This window comes from Oratosquilla oratoria, chromosome 4 (assembly GCF_046742065.1).
Source record: "Oratosquilla oratoria isolate Oo_2021 chromosome 4, ASM4674206v1, whole genome shotgun sequence".
Lineage (NCBI taxonomy): Eukaryota > Metazoa > Arthropoda > Malacostraca > Stomatopoda > Squillidae > Oratosquilla > Oratosquilla oratoria.
This window is the reverse complement of record NC_134780.1, coordinates 4,296,401-4,312,696: the sequence shown is the minus strand read 5'-3', so window position 1 is coordinate 4,312,696 and position 16,296 is coordinate 4,296,401. Positions and strand designations below refer to the sequence as shown.

General features: G+C 40.5%; 1 protein-coding gene across 9 annotated transcripts in view; it reads left to right on the top strand.

The window, feature by feature from the left end:
* Positions 1 to 16,296, top strand: part of bur (GMP synthase burgundy) — a 78,639-nt gene that overhangs the window by 34,552 nt on the left and 27,791 nt on the right. For 4 of the 9 annotated variants that reach the window (XM_076183440.1, XM_076183439.1, XM_076183444.1 and 1 more), the window contains exon 2: positions 7,329 to 7,516. In XM_076183440.1, coding sequence (XP_076039555.1) covers positions 7,365 to 7,516 — 152 coding nt within the window. In that variant the 5' untranslated portion in view covers positions 7,329 to 7,364. Of the gene's footprint in view, positions 1 to 2,003; positions 2,098 to 6,969; positions 7,091 to 7,328; positions 7,517 to 16,296 lie in introns of those variants that run through there. The other 5 variants (XM_076183443.1, XM_076183445.1, XM_076183441.1 and 2 more) reach the window with 3 other exon arrangements.

Below are 16,296 nucleotides of genomic sequence, written 5' to 3'. Positions count from 1 at the left end.
CTGGTCATTGCCAAAGTGAACACTGGTGATGCAGGACAGTCATGTGACCATCTGAGAAATTGTGGAAGAGGTGGGCATCGGCACTTTTTTGGCATGTTCCATTGTGACCAAAGATTTGGCCATGAAGAGAGTGGTGGTGAAATTCGTGCCGAAGCTGCTGACGGCGGAGCAAAAGAAACTTCGTGTTGAAGTCTCACAGGATATGCTAGACTCCACAAACAATGACCTCTACTTCATGAATACCATGATCACTGGTGACGAGATCTGGGTGTACGGGTACGACCTGGAAATCAAATCCTAGCCGTCACAGTGGAAGCAATGAAAAACTGTCGAGAGCACTACACACTACCTCACGCAACTGATGCTATCGACAGGCAGGAAAAACTTCATGCATGTGCACAAAGGTTCAATGTCAGCTCATGCAAGCATGTTTGATTCAAATCTATCAGGTTTTTGCAAAAAAAAATTAAGTGATACTTTTCTAACAGACCTCATATTTTATTATTATACAGGTAGTCGTCGACTTACGACCGAGTTTGGTTCCAACAGACAGGTCATAAGTCGATCTGGACGCAAGTCGGTCTTTATATATATATACAGTATATATTACCCTTTAAATATTTTTGTTACTGTATATATATATTGTATATTTAGCATACTGAAATAATCTTAGCATCTTTGCACTATGTTGTATAGTATTTCTTAACCTTTTTATAATTTTATCTGATTTTCTTTGGGAAAGTAGCCTAGGCATAAGCATACTGAATAAAATCCTATCATCTTTAACCTATGATATCTAATACTGTATGAGTATTTTCTAACCTTTTTATTATTTTACCATCAGACTTTCTTTAAGAAACGTATGCATACTGAATAAAATCTTATTATCTTTGAGCTACGTTGTTTAATATTCATTAACTTTTTTATCATTTTGGTTAGGAAACGTAGCCTAGGCCTACGCATACTGAATAAAGTCCTGTTATCTTTGACCTACAAATACTTTTTTGTTGGTTACAATAAAATCATTGCAAGGCAAAATTCGGACATTTTTTTTTTTTTTTTTTCAAAACACATTCTTTTCGTTTACGTACTGTACCGAAAATATTGTTATCGACAACAGACTAGGCATAAACAAAGTTTACTGTTACATTTTATTAATCGCAAAACATAAAAATACAAAATGCTGTACCGAACATATTGTTATCGACAACAGACTAGGCATAAAAAAGTTTTACTGTTACATTTTATTAATTGCAAAACATATAAAAATACAAAATGCAAGGCAAAATTAGGACATTTTTTATTTCAAAACACATTCTTTCCGTTTACGTACTGTACCGAACATACTGTTATCGACAAACTAGCCTAGGCATAAAAAAATATTGTTACATTTTATTAATTGCAAAACATATAGAAATACAAAATGCAATGCAAAATTAGGAAAGATTTTAGTTCAAACAAAAAATTTAAAGAATATTTAGCTGGCTGGGATGCTGACGCTGTCGGCAGCCTGCCAAAACTATCGTACTAGCATCTTGTGGCGTGCAGAGTAATTGTTCTGCGCTGCCAGACATAGCATTGCAATTCTATTACTATCTCGTGGTCGTAAAGTCGATCAGTCGTAAGTCGCATAGGTCGTAAGTCGATGACTACCTGTAATTGTTTTTTTAATAAATGTAGAGGAAGTGTTCATTACTTTGTATGTGTGTGTGTGAATGTACAGATTATGTACTTTCAAGTATTGGTTATTGTCTCACATAGTAGTTATGCATAAAAAATAAATGTGTAGATCTTAGTCCAGCCTTCTCCTGCCACCTTTACTGCCGATGGACTTGCAGAATTGCAAGAGCATCCAAAATTTAATTGAGAGATGCATGATTTTTTTTTTTTTCTCTCTTTTCTTTCTTTCTTTCTTTCTTGCTGTCTTTCTTTAAGAGTAGGTGTGCTATCAGTACATAGTAATATAAGTACTTTACCTTTCTGATATTCTTGCAATTTTGTAGGACTTTGTGCAGTAGAGGTGTCGGCAGTAATCTGGATCAACACAAAGAAACTTCAGGCGTGCTCTTCAGGTGCTAAAATTTCTTCAGTATTGCGGTAAATTTTACATTTTTTGAATGTGCCTTGTCTTTGATTTAACCATGGGGGTCTTGCAGATTTATTAGGCATTTTAACAATGTATGTGGTACCATACAGTAATGACCCATTATCCACAGAGCTAAGACATATTTTTAAAAGGGAAACAAATAGGGGTGGAATGGGTGAAGGGTGGGTGCATGCTTTGACTGGCCACTTCCCTTGTGATGAGGAAGGGGCCTTTTGGTATATAAATGTAGATAGATGTGGTAGCAGTAAATTAGCTTGGGTTTTGCAGTGAATGGTAAGGTACTCACGGCCGATGCTGAGGAGAGGCTGATGCAATTGGTGAGAGTTTGAAAGGGTGTGTAAATGATGACAGTTATGACTGAGTGTGGATGAAAGAAAAAATTAGTTGAATGTGAATGTGAAGGGTGAGAGGACTGATAAAGCAAGTAAATGTACAGCTGTGATGAAAAATTATGAGAAATAAGTACTTTGGGATGGATGAATAAATATTTTAGGATTTTATTGGTATTAGATAAGTGCTTCTAACCTTTGGGACAAATATGTACTGAAGGGGTGGAGTAGATTTAAAAGAAAGTGGAGGGCTGTCAAAATAGTGATACATACATACACATACCAAGGCTTTTTCCCCCATACAAGGAAGGTAGCCAAAAAGGAAAAGGCATGAAATCATTCCCTCCCATTCCATCAGAATAGTGATAGTAGAAGTTAATAATGATCAGCAACTTGTTTATTTATTTTTTATTTATTTATTTATTTATTTTTTAAGCTACATGACTGGTCCAAAAGGATGTCACAGAAGCTGCCAAAATACGGACAGCAGAAAACTTGAAATAAGGGGAGTGGAGAGGAAGCAGCTGAATGATTTTGGGGTGAAGCGTTTTGAAAATATGATTAGAAGAATGGGTAGAATGAGAGAAGTGGAGGTGATACAATGAATAGATTACAAAGGCGGAGCATGCCGACAGGAGACCTTTTGGTCCATATCTAGGTCAGATGCAGAAAAAAATATATATAATATAATATAAATAAAAACTATAATAATGTAAATAACAAATAAAATACATAAATGCATAGGTATAGTTAAATAATAAACAAACAGGTAAATAGTAAATAATAATAAATTGACATATAACTAATAATAAATGAAAATCAGAGACAAATGATAACAAAACAAAAATAATATAAAATAAATCATAATCATTACAGCATCTTACTTAGGTATTTATCTAAATGATTCTTAAAGCTTCGAACTGAACTACATTGCACTACCTGTGCAGGAAGTTTATTCCATTCACTCACTACACGGTTGGCAAAGTTGTTTCTATCTACTTCCAAATTGAATTTATTTCCGGACAGTTTGAGACCATTGTTTCTTGTCTGATTCTCATTCAATGTGAAAATTTTGTCACTTTCGATGTCAATTCCCTTTAGAATCTTAAAGACCAGTATCAAATCACCCCTGATTCTAAGCCTTTTTCAGGAAAATAGCTTCATATGTTTTATTCTATTCTTGTATGATTTATTTCTGATATTTGGAATCAGTTTTGTGGCTCAACGTTGTACTTTTTCTAGTCTGTCAATGTCTTTAATGAGATTCGGTGACCACACGGAAACAGCACACTCCAAATGTGGACGAACTAACGATTTATATAGCTTATTAATGAGTGATGGACTTTTGAAATCAAAACATTGCGCATTCAGTCCCAGAATCCCACCTGCTTTCTCAGAGGCCGAAATACACCGCCCGGATGATCTGAGGTCATCACTGATAATTGCACTAAGATCTTTTACACTATCCACTTTTGTTAACGAATTTCCAAATAACTTGTAATCGTACTTACTGTTATTTTTACCTATGTGCATTACCTACTTGTGTTAAATTTCATTAGCCACTTTTCAGACCATTGCTGTAATTGATCTAAATCTTCTTGAATATCTAATTGGTTTGAGTGATCATTTGCCACTCCGCACAGTTTTGTATCATCAGCAAATTTGGAAACAGTAGATTTTAGTCCATGGTCTATATCATTTATATATACTATGAATAGAAGTGGCCCAAGAACGGAACCCTGAGGAACTCCACTTGCAACACTTTTCCATCCAGAAGTTTTTCCATTTAAAACAACTCTGTTTTCAACCATTCAACCAATTACTAGTCCAACCTAATAGGCTACCACTTATTCCATGCAAAGCTAATTTAGTAAGTAGTCTTTCGTGTGGGACGGTATCAAAAGCTTTTGCAAAGTCTAGATATATTAAATCTATATTGTTTCTTTCGTCATAATTGGGAAGGGTGTTGTCAGATAGGTAGTGCCAAGGTGATTTTGGCATATAGAAAGAATAAATAAGGAAAGATGAGCAAAGAGTGTGGAAGACAAATGTGAATAGAGTAAGTTTGAGAGAAAGATCTAAAATGAGGTGAGTGGATGGGGTGAATGAGGCTTGGGATGCACAGGGTATTCCTCAAGTGCAGGTCCCCTATAAGAGAGCCCTGGGGCAGGATCAGTTATCTGTTGAACAGGGAAGAAAGTGGGGAAAAAATGGAGGGTAATTAAGAATATATAGAGGATTGTTTTTCTCATTGGCTTGTTGATTGTTTTGTATATGATATATAATTGACAATGTGCATACATAAGAAAGTCGTCTTCTAGAGATCATAAAAAAGAGAAGGGAGTTATGAATCAAAACTATAAAAGAAAGCAAATGAAAATTTGTTAAAAATGCTTCTTAGAAAGAACTTAGGATGTATGGAATATATTGCCAGTTGAGGTACTTATAAAAGAAAGTATTTGTAATTTACAAGCTAACTTCGACAACTGAACATGAGAGGCAAAAGAAAGTTGTTTTGTGTGATGAGGCATTCAAGAAAAATTGTCTTTAATTGGAGGGTTAAGAACAAGTTGGGAGCTCGTCATATATTCAAACAAGAAAGGAAAATGTAGAACTGTAAATTTTGCCACCAAAAGGGAGCAGTATACAAATAGGTAAAATGTCCGCTGATGTTATGTTTGACCGAAGCCTGCAGGAGTTTATGAAAAAAAAATTGTGCCAGGAATGTTAGGGTTTCAAGTAAACAACTTGACAGTTGAAATGTAACTGGATGAATACATTTGCTTGCCAAAATGCTTACAGATTTGTTTTATTTAAATTGAAGCTGCATTAACTTGTACTCGCATCCCAAATAGGAGTATGTATATGTGTATTGCTATGACCATAATTTCGTAGATATGCTAGAGATAATTTCTATGGTTTTTCTATTTGTGTATATTGGTATCACTTGATATTCTTCTCATTATTCCAGCAGGATCTTGGTTAAGGTTATTTGAAATGCTTTCTATCCTCCTCCCTCCTCTTTCTTTCCCCCCCTCCTCTTTCCCCCCTCTCTCTCCCCCCTCTCTCTCTCTCCCCCCCTCTCTCTCTCTCCCCCCCTCTCTCTCTCTCCCCCCCTCTCTCTCTCCCCCCCTCTCTCTCTCTCCCCCCCTCTCTCTCTCTCCCCCCCTCTCTCTCTCCCCCCCCCTCTCTCTCTCCCCCCTCTCTCTCTCTCCCCCCCTCTCTCTCTCTCCCCCCCTCTCTCTCTCTCTCCCCCCCTCTCTCTCTCTCTCCCCCTCTCTCTCTCTCTCTCTCTCTCCCCTCTCTCTCTCCCCCTCTCTCTCTCTCCCCCCTCTCTCTCTCTCCCCTCTCTCTCTCCCCCCCCCTCTCTCCCTCTCTTTCTCTCTCTCTCCCTCCTCTCATTCTCCCCCTTCCACTCTCTCACTCCCCCTCCTCTTCTATCTCCCCAGCCCCCTCTCTCTCCCCAGCCCCCTCTCTCCCCAGCCCCCTCTCTCCCCAGCCCCCTTTCTCTTCCTCAACCCCCTCTCTTTCCCCTCCCCCTCCCCTCCCCTTTTCTCTCTAACTCTCTGTGTCCCTTCCTCCTCCTCATCTCCCCCTTTCTTTATTTCCCTCCTCCTCCCCCCTTCCCCTCCCCTTTCTCTCTCTCCATCCATGTTCTTTTTTTGGATATTTACAAATTTTGTTACATGGTAACCAATGTTACACATTTACAAAATTATTTTTAGTTATTTCAGTTTTGTTGATTGAATATATTTTTTTAATACAAGTCAGAGGTGGTTAATAGAATATGAAAAATGTTGATATATGAAGGATATCAGTAGGCACTGTTGCATGGGTAAATGTGGCAACATGAGATGTGGGTACCTTGGCACGGACTAAAATAGATTGTCTTGCCTGCTCTCACAGCTTGGCAGGGCAGTGTCTGTCTGATCCCAGTGCCATACACTAGCTACCCATTACTTGAGTAATTCGTTCTATTGAAAATATGCCATTAGTGGATTCCTAAATAGCATTTTAGTATTACATTAAAATTGGTGGGTGATTGAGAAGAGTTAGCTGCAAGTTCTTGTGAAGGAAATGTCCTGTGCAAATTACTCTTTCCCAGGAGAATTTTGTCCTGCATCATGGCACATTAATAGATAAAGCCTTTGGTTAAGAATAGCTTTGAAGTGTGAGTGATGTGATGATTTAAGGAGAAATTTTAAAAGCTGGGAGTGGTTGTGCCATTGGTGAGGTGTGTTTGCTGTCAACCCATGACAGCTTGGAGGAGCCTTCCTGAAGTGGGATCAGAACTTGTCAACACTGCAGCAAAGTGATATGATGTTGACATGTTCTCCTCTTGCTTGCATCTGTCAGAATGTTTACAAAGAGTTGAAATCTAAGAACCAGATCTTCTTGGAATTAGATCTCGCCATTAACTTAAGAACCACCCCCTGGGAGACTTGATCGAATAATTTGACATTTGCCAGAATAACAACTTTAACGTGTGCCTTCAGGTTGGAGGGGTTAATTCAGATAAATAAACCCCTTCAGTCTGAAGGCTCCCAAAGTTGAACAAAAATGAAATAAGCAGAACTTATGAGACATGTTGCAGACGTAAGAAGCCATGGTGACAAAGAAAGAAGAGAAAAGTGGAGTTTGTTGTTTATTGAATGTATGTTGGTAAAGTTTAGTTTGTTAGTATTCTTTGTTTTGTACTTTGTAGCCTATTAGTCTTTTGGTTACATTCATTGAAGAATTAAAGGATCAATATAAAGTAGTCTATATCATTAAGGATGACATGGATGAGTTTAACCATAATTGTTTCACGTCAAGAATACTTTCAGATCTAAATCTTTTCTAATTACTGTTCATAATGATACAGATGAGATAAATGTTCTGTTTGTTTGCAGTGTTGGTTTGTGTGGTGCGGGTGTGGGCCGGGCGAGATGAACGGTTCTGTGGGTGAGCGTGTGGCCCTCCTGGATGCAGGAGCACAGTACGGCAAGCTCATTGACCGTCGCGTCCGTGAGCTCAATGTAGAGACAGATATTTTGCCTCTTGACACACCAGCATACACTCTCAAAGAAAAAGGATACAGGTATGTATATAGGATATAAGATTTCAGTAATTGAATGTTGGTGTTCACAAATCAGTCATATAAAATAATTATGGATGTTGCCGTGTGTTTCACATGATAGGAACTCGGTCCCACTGCCTGGCAACAGTTCTTGGGCCCTCTCATGAACTCTCAGATCTCCCTGGGAAGAAATTTTGGACATGTTGGTGTTGCATTACTGTGGGACTCTCTAAGCCACCAGCTCATTTTATGTGAAAAAGAGGAGGAAATAATGAAAACGGATATCTTGGGCTCTCCAGAGGACATGTTACTGCACCTTCAGGTGGAGGTGAGGGTGTTGATCTGTTTTGAAAATGGACAGCAGGGGGGGACATTCATTGCCATCTTAGAGGGTAGGTACCTATCATTAGTTCCTTCTACATTAATATAACAAGGACAACAATTCATCTTTTCTTCCCAGAGAAATATATTTTTATTTGTTGGTGGTATACAAGTGCATGGTGGTGACCTGAACATAAACATGCAAGTTGGCCACTTGTTGGGGAGGATTTTGAGTTGCTTTTGTTGTCCTTTCATGTCGTTGGACTCTGACAGTGGGGTTTTAAAGGTGTTCTGTGTAGGTTATTTTTATGAAGCAAGTTACATTTTCTTTGTCCCTTGAGTGAAGAAGGGAGAAGGCAGGGGATAGAGGGTGAGAGGAGAATGTTTGTGTATGAATATCTTGAAGCAGCCCAAAGGGATTTCTCCCTGTCTTCTCTAACTTCTGCATGAGGGGATGGAGAGGGTGGGTCACTGTGTAGATAAAGCAGCCATGCTGTGGATATGCTGCATTGCTTCTGACCCAGGCAGTTGGCAAGAGATCGGGACAATCCTTCATTCACAAGGAGCTAAGGTGAGAGGGAAACAAGGGTGGTGGAATGGGTGGGAGTGGGCCTTCAGTTTGGCTATCTCCCTTATAAGGGGGAAAAACCCCTTGGTATATAGATTCATTTTAGTTGTATCCTGCAGTGTCACTGGACTCCGACAGTGGGGTCATGAAGATGTTCAGTTGAAGTTGTTTTGGTGAAGCCAGTTGTGTTTAAGTTGTCCGTTTGTTTTTTATTGTTGGGTGTCATGGAGTGGAAATGTAACAGAGGGTTCTAATGAGCTGTTTGCACATGTGTCTACAAACACCAAAGAGCTATTTCCCCCATATTTAGGAGTTGGCCTATTTGTACATAAGGATTTCTGTTGTCCATACTGTTTTGGATGTGTTCTTATTTGCCTTCCTCAGGTCTTATGATGGGTGTTAAATGCTATTGAGTGTGTGTGTATATATATATATATATATATATATAATATATATATGTATATAATATAAATTTCTTTCTTTTTGTTCTTAGTATTTTTTTCTTTTTCTTTCTTTCTTCTCTCTTTCTTACTAGAAGGGGCTGCCCATTCACTATGAACACTGGATATTTTTTTGTGTGGAGGGAAGCCCATGGTATATATATTTTTACAGCAGTTAGTGAAAATTTACAAGGGGAATGGAGGCATTTTGTTTAGTCTGAAATAATTCTAGCTCCAATTTAGTTTTCATAGTAAGACTGATATAAAAAGTTTTTGGCGAAAGGTGAAGATGTCATTTGGGCATATGACAGGGTTGACAGAAAGGCATTGTGGGAAGTCTACTGAGGATAGTCAAAAGTTTTTACATTATTAGGGCTTGTATTAGGGTATGAGGAAACAAAGAAGGTTGTAGAAGAGAAGAAGCGAGCATTCACAGATTGGTTACAAAAGAGGACAGGGGAGTCATATGAGACGTACAAAGAAAAGAAAAGAGAAGTAAAGCAAAAGGTAAAGGAGGCAAAGAGGAGAGCAGATGTGAAATGGGGTAGGAGTATGACAGAAAATTTTGAAAGTAATAAAAAGATGTTTTGGAAAGACATTAAGAGAGGAAGAGGAGGCGAATCAAGTAGGGAAGAAAAGGTAAAAGGTACAGATGGAGAGTTGATAATGGAAGAGATGGCAGTGAGGGGAAGATGGGCAGAATATTTTAGGGAGTTGCTGAATGTGAAGGAGGATAGGGAAGGAAAGATAGCTGCAGTGGGAAATACGAAGAAAATGAGAGTGATGAGTGAGGAGAATGGAGGAGAAATAAGGAAGGATGAGGTGAAGGCAGTTGTAAAGATGATGAAAGCAGGTAAGGCACCTGGTCTGGATGGATGTCATGCAGAATGTCTGAAAAAGGGAGGTTCAGTGATGGTGGACTGGTTGGTGAGATTATTTAATGTTTGCTGGAGAGAGGGTAGAGTACCGGAGGACTGGAGTAGTGCCTGTATAGTTCCTCTTTACAAGGGAAAAGGGGACAAGTGTGAATGTAGTAATTTCAGAGGGATTAGCCTGTTGAGTGTAGTAGGGAAGGCTTATGGGAGAATCTTAATTGAGAGGATTAGGAGAGGAACAGAAGGAGTAATTGGTGAGGAACAGTGTGGTTTTAGGACTGGTAGAGGTTGTGTAGATCAGATCTTTGTGGTAAGACAGATATGTGAGAAAGCTATAGGAAAGGGGAAGGATGTTTTTTTGGCTTTTATGGATCTGGAAAAGGCTTATGATAGGGTAGACAGAAAGGCACTGTGGGAGGTTATGCAGATTTATGGGATAGGAGGAAAGCTTTTGGGAGCTGTCAAGAGTTTTTATGTGAGTAGTAGAGCATGTGTTAGGATTGGAAATGGAGAGAGTGAGTGGTTTGAAGTAAAGGTGGGACTTCGTCAAGGATGCGTTATGTCGCCCTGGCTGTTCAACTTATACATGGATGGGGTGGTGCGAGAGGTGAATGCTAGGGTAGTGAGTCAGGGATTGGAGATGGTTAAAGAAAATGGAGAAAAGTGGGAGGTGAGCCAGCTGTTGTTTGCGGACGACACTGCGCTTGTGGCAGGGTCAGAGGAGGGATTGAGGAAGCTGGTGGCAGAGTTTGGGAGAGTATGTGATAGAAGAAAGCTAAAGATAAATGTGGGTAAAAGTAAGGTGATGAGATGTACAAGGGGTGAAAGTGGCAGTAGACTGGAAGTGAACATTAAGGGAGAGCGACTGGAGGAAGTGGATAGTTTTAGATACTTGGGTGCAAGTGTAGCAGGAAAAGGTGGAGTGAAGGTGGAGGTAGAATGTAGATTGAGAGAAGCGAGTAAATGCCTTGGTGGTTTAAAGAGTGTAATGAGAAATAGACATTTGGGAATGGATGCGAAGAGGAGACTGTATGAAGGAGTGATTGTGCCAACAGCACTGTATGGGGCAGAAACGTGGAACATAAGAGAAGAAGAGAGGAGTTTGAATGTGTTTGAGATGAGGTGTCTGAGAAGTATGGCGGGGGTTACTAGGCTAGATAGAGTGAGAAATGAGGAGGTGAGGAGGAGAACAGGGGTGAAAAAGGATTTGGGAGATAGGGTTGATGAAAGAATATTAGGATGGTTTGGACACATGGAAAGAATGAGTGAAGAAAGACTAGTAAAAGAGGTATGGAAGGCAGATGTGGAGGGAGTGAACATGAGGGGACGTCCTAGGATGAGGTGGATGGATGGGGTGAAGGGGGCTTTGGGGAAGAGGGGAATGTCTGTTGAGGAAGGAAGGGAGAGGATGGAAGACAGAGGTGAGTGGAGAACGGTTGTATATGGATGATGTTGTGATTGCATGAGGAGGAATGGGCGGGGGGGTGGGGTAGTATGTGTGAGTAAATTTTGACGCAGCCCGAAGGGATTTCTCCCCGTCCTCTCCTTATATGCAAAGGGGGACGGAGAGGGGGGGTCGCCGATTAAATGAAGCGGCCTTGCTGTGGATGTACTGTGTCTTGCGACACTGCTTCTGACCCAGGGCGGTGGGCAGGGTGCAGGGATGACCCGTCATCCAGGAGGTGCTCAGATGAGAGGAAGGGTGGGAGGGGTGTGGAGTGTATTTGGGGATGAAATGGGTGGGAGTGTTTTTATGCCTTTCCCTTTTTGGCTACCTCCCTTGGAAGGGGGAAAAAGCCTTGGTATATGTATGTATTAGGGTAGAGAATGGTGAGGGTGAATGATTTGAGGTGAAGGTGGCAATGGTTGTGTAATGTCACCATGGTTGTTCAATATGCAGTCATGAGCAAAATCTTTGTCTCGGAGTGTTCATGATGCAAAATTGAAATTTTTTGTCCGACAATCTTTTTTATGTCTGAACAAGAAAATTAGGTAACTTTAAGCTAAATACTACATAGAAAAATATATTGTGTGTGTGTATATATGATATATATATACATATATATAGGAAGGTTTGATGTAGTAGCACATTTGTAAAATAAGACTTATTGACCCACTGTTGGAGAATGAGATAAGATGGACAGAAATTCTGTATATTTTGACCACTATCTATGGTCCTCTTCAGCAGAATGATACATAGTGTGAAGTATGAGAATATATATAACTAAGAAGGGTACATTTGGGGACAGGGAAAAAAGGGTGGGGGGCTCAGGGTATGTGTCCTTGATGAGGTCAGGGCTGAGGTTGACCGATAGTGAGGTCAAGCCTGGCTGCTTTAGAGATGGACTTCTCAGCAGCCATCCAAGTTATGCAGGCTGGGGACCACTGACCTTTGGAGGTATTAAAATTAGGGATTTATAAACAATGGTAGCATTATACCAGTCCATATGATGATCCTCTTTGCTAGTATGTAGGAACGCTGCAGAATTTTCTTGACCATATTTTATGCAGTTCTTGTGTTCCTTAATTCTTGTAGTCAGTTCTCTTCCTGTTTGGCCCAAGTACACTTCTTCACAGTCCTTACAAGGTAGTTTGTAAACCCTAGGGCTAGGATCCACATTCATCCTTCAGTATACATTTACATACATACATACATACATATACCAAGGCTTTTTCCCCCTTCCAAGGGAGGTAGCCAAAAAGGGAAAGGCATAAAAACACTCCCACCCATTTCATCCCCAAATACACTCCACACCCCTCCCACCCTTCCTCTCATCTGAGCACCTCCTGGATGACGGGTCATCCCTGCACCCTGCCCACCGCCCTGGGTCAGAAGCAGTGTCGCAAGACACAGTACATCCACAGCAAGGCCGCTTCATTTAATCGGCGACCCCCCCTCTCCGTCCCCCTTTGCATATAAGGAGAGGACGGGGAGAAATCCCTTCGGGCTGCGTCAAAATTTACTCACACATACTACCCCACCCCCCCGCCCATTCCTCCTCATGCAGTCACAACATCATCCATATACAACCATTCTCCACTCACCTCTGTCTTCCATCCTCTCCCTTCCTTCCTCAACAGACATTCCCCTCTTCCCCAAAGCCCCCTTCACCCCATCCATCCACCTCATCCTAGGACGTCCCCTCATGTTCACTCCCTCCACATCTGCCTTCCATACCTCTTTTACTAGTCTTTCTTCACTCATTCTTTCCATGTGTCCAAACCATCCTAATATTCTTTCATCAACCCTATCTCCCAAATCCTTTTTCACCCCTGTTCTCCTCCTCACCTCCTCATTTCTCACTCTCTCCAGCCTAGTAACCCCCACCATACTTCTCAGACACCTCATCTCAAACACATTCAAACTCCTTCTCTCTTCTTCTCTTATGTTCCACGTTTCTGCCCCATACAGTGCTGTTGGCACAATCACTCCTTCATACAGTCTCCTCTTCGCATCCATTCCCAAATGTCTATTTCTCATTACACTCTTTAAACCACCAAGGCATTTACTCGCTTCTCTCAATCTACATTCTACCTCCACCTTCACTCCACCTTTTCCTGCTACACTTGCACCCAAGTATCTAAAACTATCCACTTCCTCCAGTCGCTCTCCCTTGATGTTCACTTCCAGTCTACTGCCACTTTCACCCCTTGTACATCTCATCACCTTACTTTTACCCACATTTATCTTTAGCTTTCTTCTATCACATACTCTCCCAAACTCTGCCACCAGCTTCCTCAATCCTTCCTCTGACCCTGCCACAAGCGCAGTGTCGTCCGCAAACAACAGCTGGCTCACCTCCCACTTTTCTCCATTTTCTTTAACCATCTCCAATCCCTGACTCACTACCCTAGCATTCACCTCTCGCACCACCCCATCCATGTATAAGTTGAACAGCCAGGGCGACATAACGCATCCTTGTATACATTTACTACTTTCCTAAAAATACTGTTTGGGTAATTAAATATCATATTGATAGGTAGTGCTTTGGAACAGCATTTACTGACTCATTGTATGGAAGTATGATGTTATCACTCCATTTATACTTATTGTCTGGGTTAAGTGTCGTAGGAAAATTACTTTTTGCCTTGCTCAGTGCTTTGGACAAAACCACCATGTATATCCTAAATCTCGAAATTAGGATATCCATGGTGATTTTTGTCCAAAGCACTAAGCAAGGCAAAAAGCAATTTTCACAAGACACCTAACCTAGACAATATGTCTAAGTGGAATGATAACAACATTATACTTCCATACAATGAGTCAGGAAACACCTGTTCCAAAACACTACCTGGTGAGGAACAGTGTGGGTTTAGGACAGGAAGGGGTTGTCTAGATCAGATTTTTGTGGTAAGAGAAAGATTTAGGAAAACGTAAGGATGATTTTTGGGCTTTCATGGATTTGGAAAAGGCTTATGATGGTAGACAGGCACTGTCAGAGGTTTTGCAAATATATGGGATAGGAGGAAAGCTGTTAAGAGCAGTCAAGAGTTTTTACGAGAGTAGTAGAGCAAAAGTAAGGTTGTGATTGATAGAATCAGTTTAACGTTGCGAACTCCCCATCAGGAGGCAAGTTGGCCCCCCTTACAGAGGACTTTGTAGTGCAGAATTTAGTCAATCATACCCTTGGTCCAACTTCCTGGTGGCAGGGTTCAAACTGCCATCACCTCAATCTCCACCGCAAGTAGCAACGCCCTAACCCACTTGGCCATTAAGGTGGTAAGATGTATAAAGGGAGAGGTTGGCAGTAAGTTGGAGACAAGATTAAAAGGAGAGAGGCTAGAGAAAATGAAGAGATAGAAGTATATGATGTTACATGTATCAGGGAATGGAGGAGTAGAAGGAGAGATGAATGATTAAGGGAAACAAGCAAATGTCTGGGTGGGTTGGGGGGAGATTTTTGAGGTGGGGGGGTGAAGTATCACTCCCACGGGCTTTGTTTGGGCCCGTACGAGTGGGGGGATAGTAATTGTCATGAGAAATAGGTACCTGGGGATGAACATAAGGAAAAATACCAGGGGATAAACACAATGATAGATCTGTATGATGGGGTCTGCAGCACTGTATGGAACAGATTTGGCATTTAAAGGAGGCTGAAAGGAAAACCCTAAACACGTTTGAGACAGTATTTAAAAACTATGGTGGGAGTTATGATGATGGATAGTGAGAAATGTGGAGGTGAAGAGGATCATGGGGGTAGAGAGGGAGTGGACAGGGGTTGATCAGAGTCCAATCTGTCTATATACCAAGAGCTTTTTCCCCCTTATAAGGGGGGTAGCCAGATTGATCAAAACATACTGGGGTGATTATGGGTATATGGAAGAAGACAAGTGAAATGGTATGAGATGTGGAGGAGGATAGAGTGAACTTGAGGGGAACACCAAGAGTGGGATGGCTGAGGTGAAAGGGGCTTTGGTTACAAGGGATCTGTTGAGAAGGGAAAGGAAAGAGCAAGAGATAAGCGTGAGTCAAGAATGGTTGTGAACAAATGGTAAATTGATATAACCAACCTGAAGGGATGTCTTGTCTCGTCATTAAATTCTTGAGTGGATTAGGGTTGAGAGGGTTGTTGTCACATGCTGAAGAAATTGGTGCAAGTCAGGTATGACTGTCAGGCCCTGTTGTGAAGATGTTGTATTTTGTTGCTGCCTTCCTACTTACCCAGGTAGTAGGTGGGGTACAAGGATGACCTTTTATCCTCAAGGAGATAAGATGAAAAGGACAGCAAATGGTTGTGGGATGGTTAATTAAAGCCCCCATCACATATTCAGGATTCTTGTCAAATGTTTTGAATTTGAAAAGCTGGGAGACTATTGCTTAAAGGATTCTAGACTTCCCAAAGTACAATTCAACAATTTGTCAAATATTCATATAGGTCTAACTTCTCTTAGTTCATCATTCAGATTCTCAATCTATTACACAAAATTGATTTGACATTTGGAGATTCAAAAAATAAAAGATTGTAACCTAAGACGTTTCTACTCAAACTCACTTGAGCTGTGTATGTGTGACAGGAGGCTTGAAGGGTAGGCATATGGTATGTCTAGGCCTTTTGGTATATGTATGCATGCATGCATGGTTGAATAGATTTTTGATAGGTATGGAATGGGTGCAGAGTAATTGTGTGCTTTGATTCAATCACCTGCTCTTATAAGAGTGAAGAGCTTATAGTGTATGTATGTATGTATATATTTATCCTTTCTACTGCCCTCCTTGAATCTCTTTTTCACCATATTTATAACTCTGTTTTGTTCAGTTGGGTCCCTAAGGATGTGAGCTCTGGTTATTGCTAATGAAATTCATATTCCTTTGAAATTTTGTGCCTTGTGGTTCTGGTAGGTTTGACAGTTGTTTTCCTCGTAGAAACTTGTATACACAGAGTTGAATAATGCCCAGTCCACTTCAGATACTTAGTAATCATCATATAGTTAGGCATGTGAAATTTCCAAGTTTCCATGAAATTCTCTATATTTAAGAAAGCCCTCATGGTTTGGTTTATTTCCCTTTTTCTTTCTCTTTCTCTCCAAGATGTAAAATAAATATATATATATATATACTCATAATTGTTATTTGTAATAATTTTGTGCTGTTCTGGA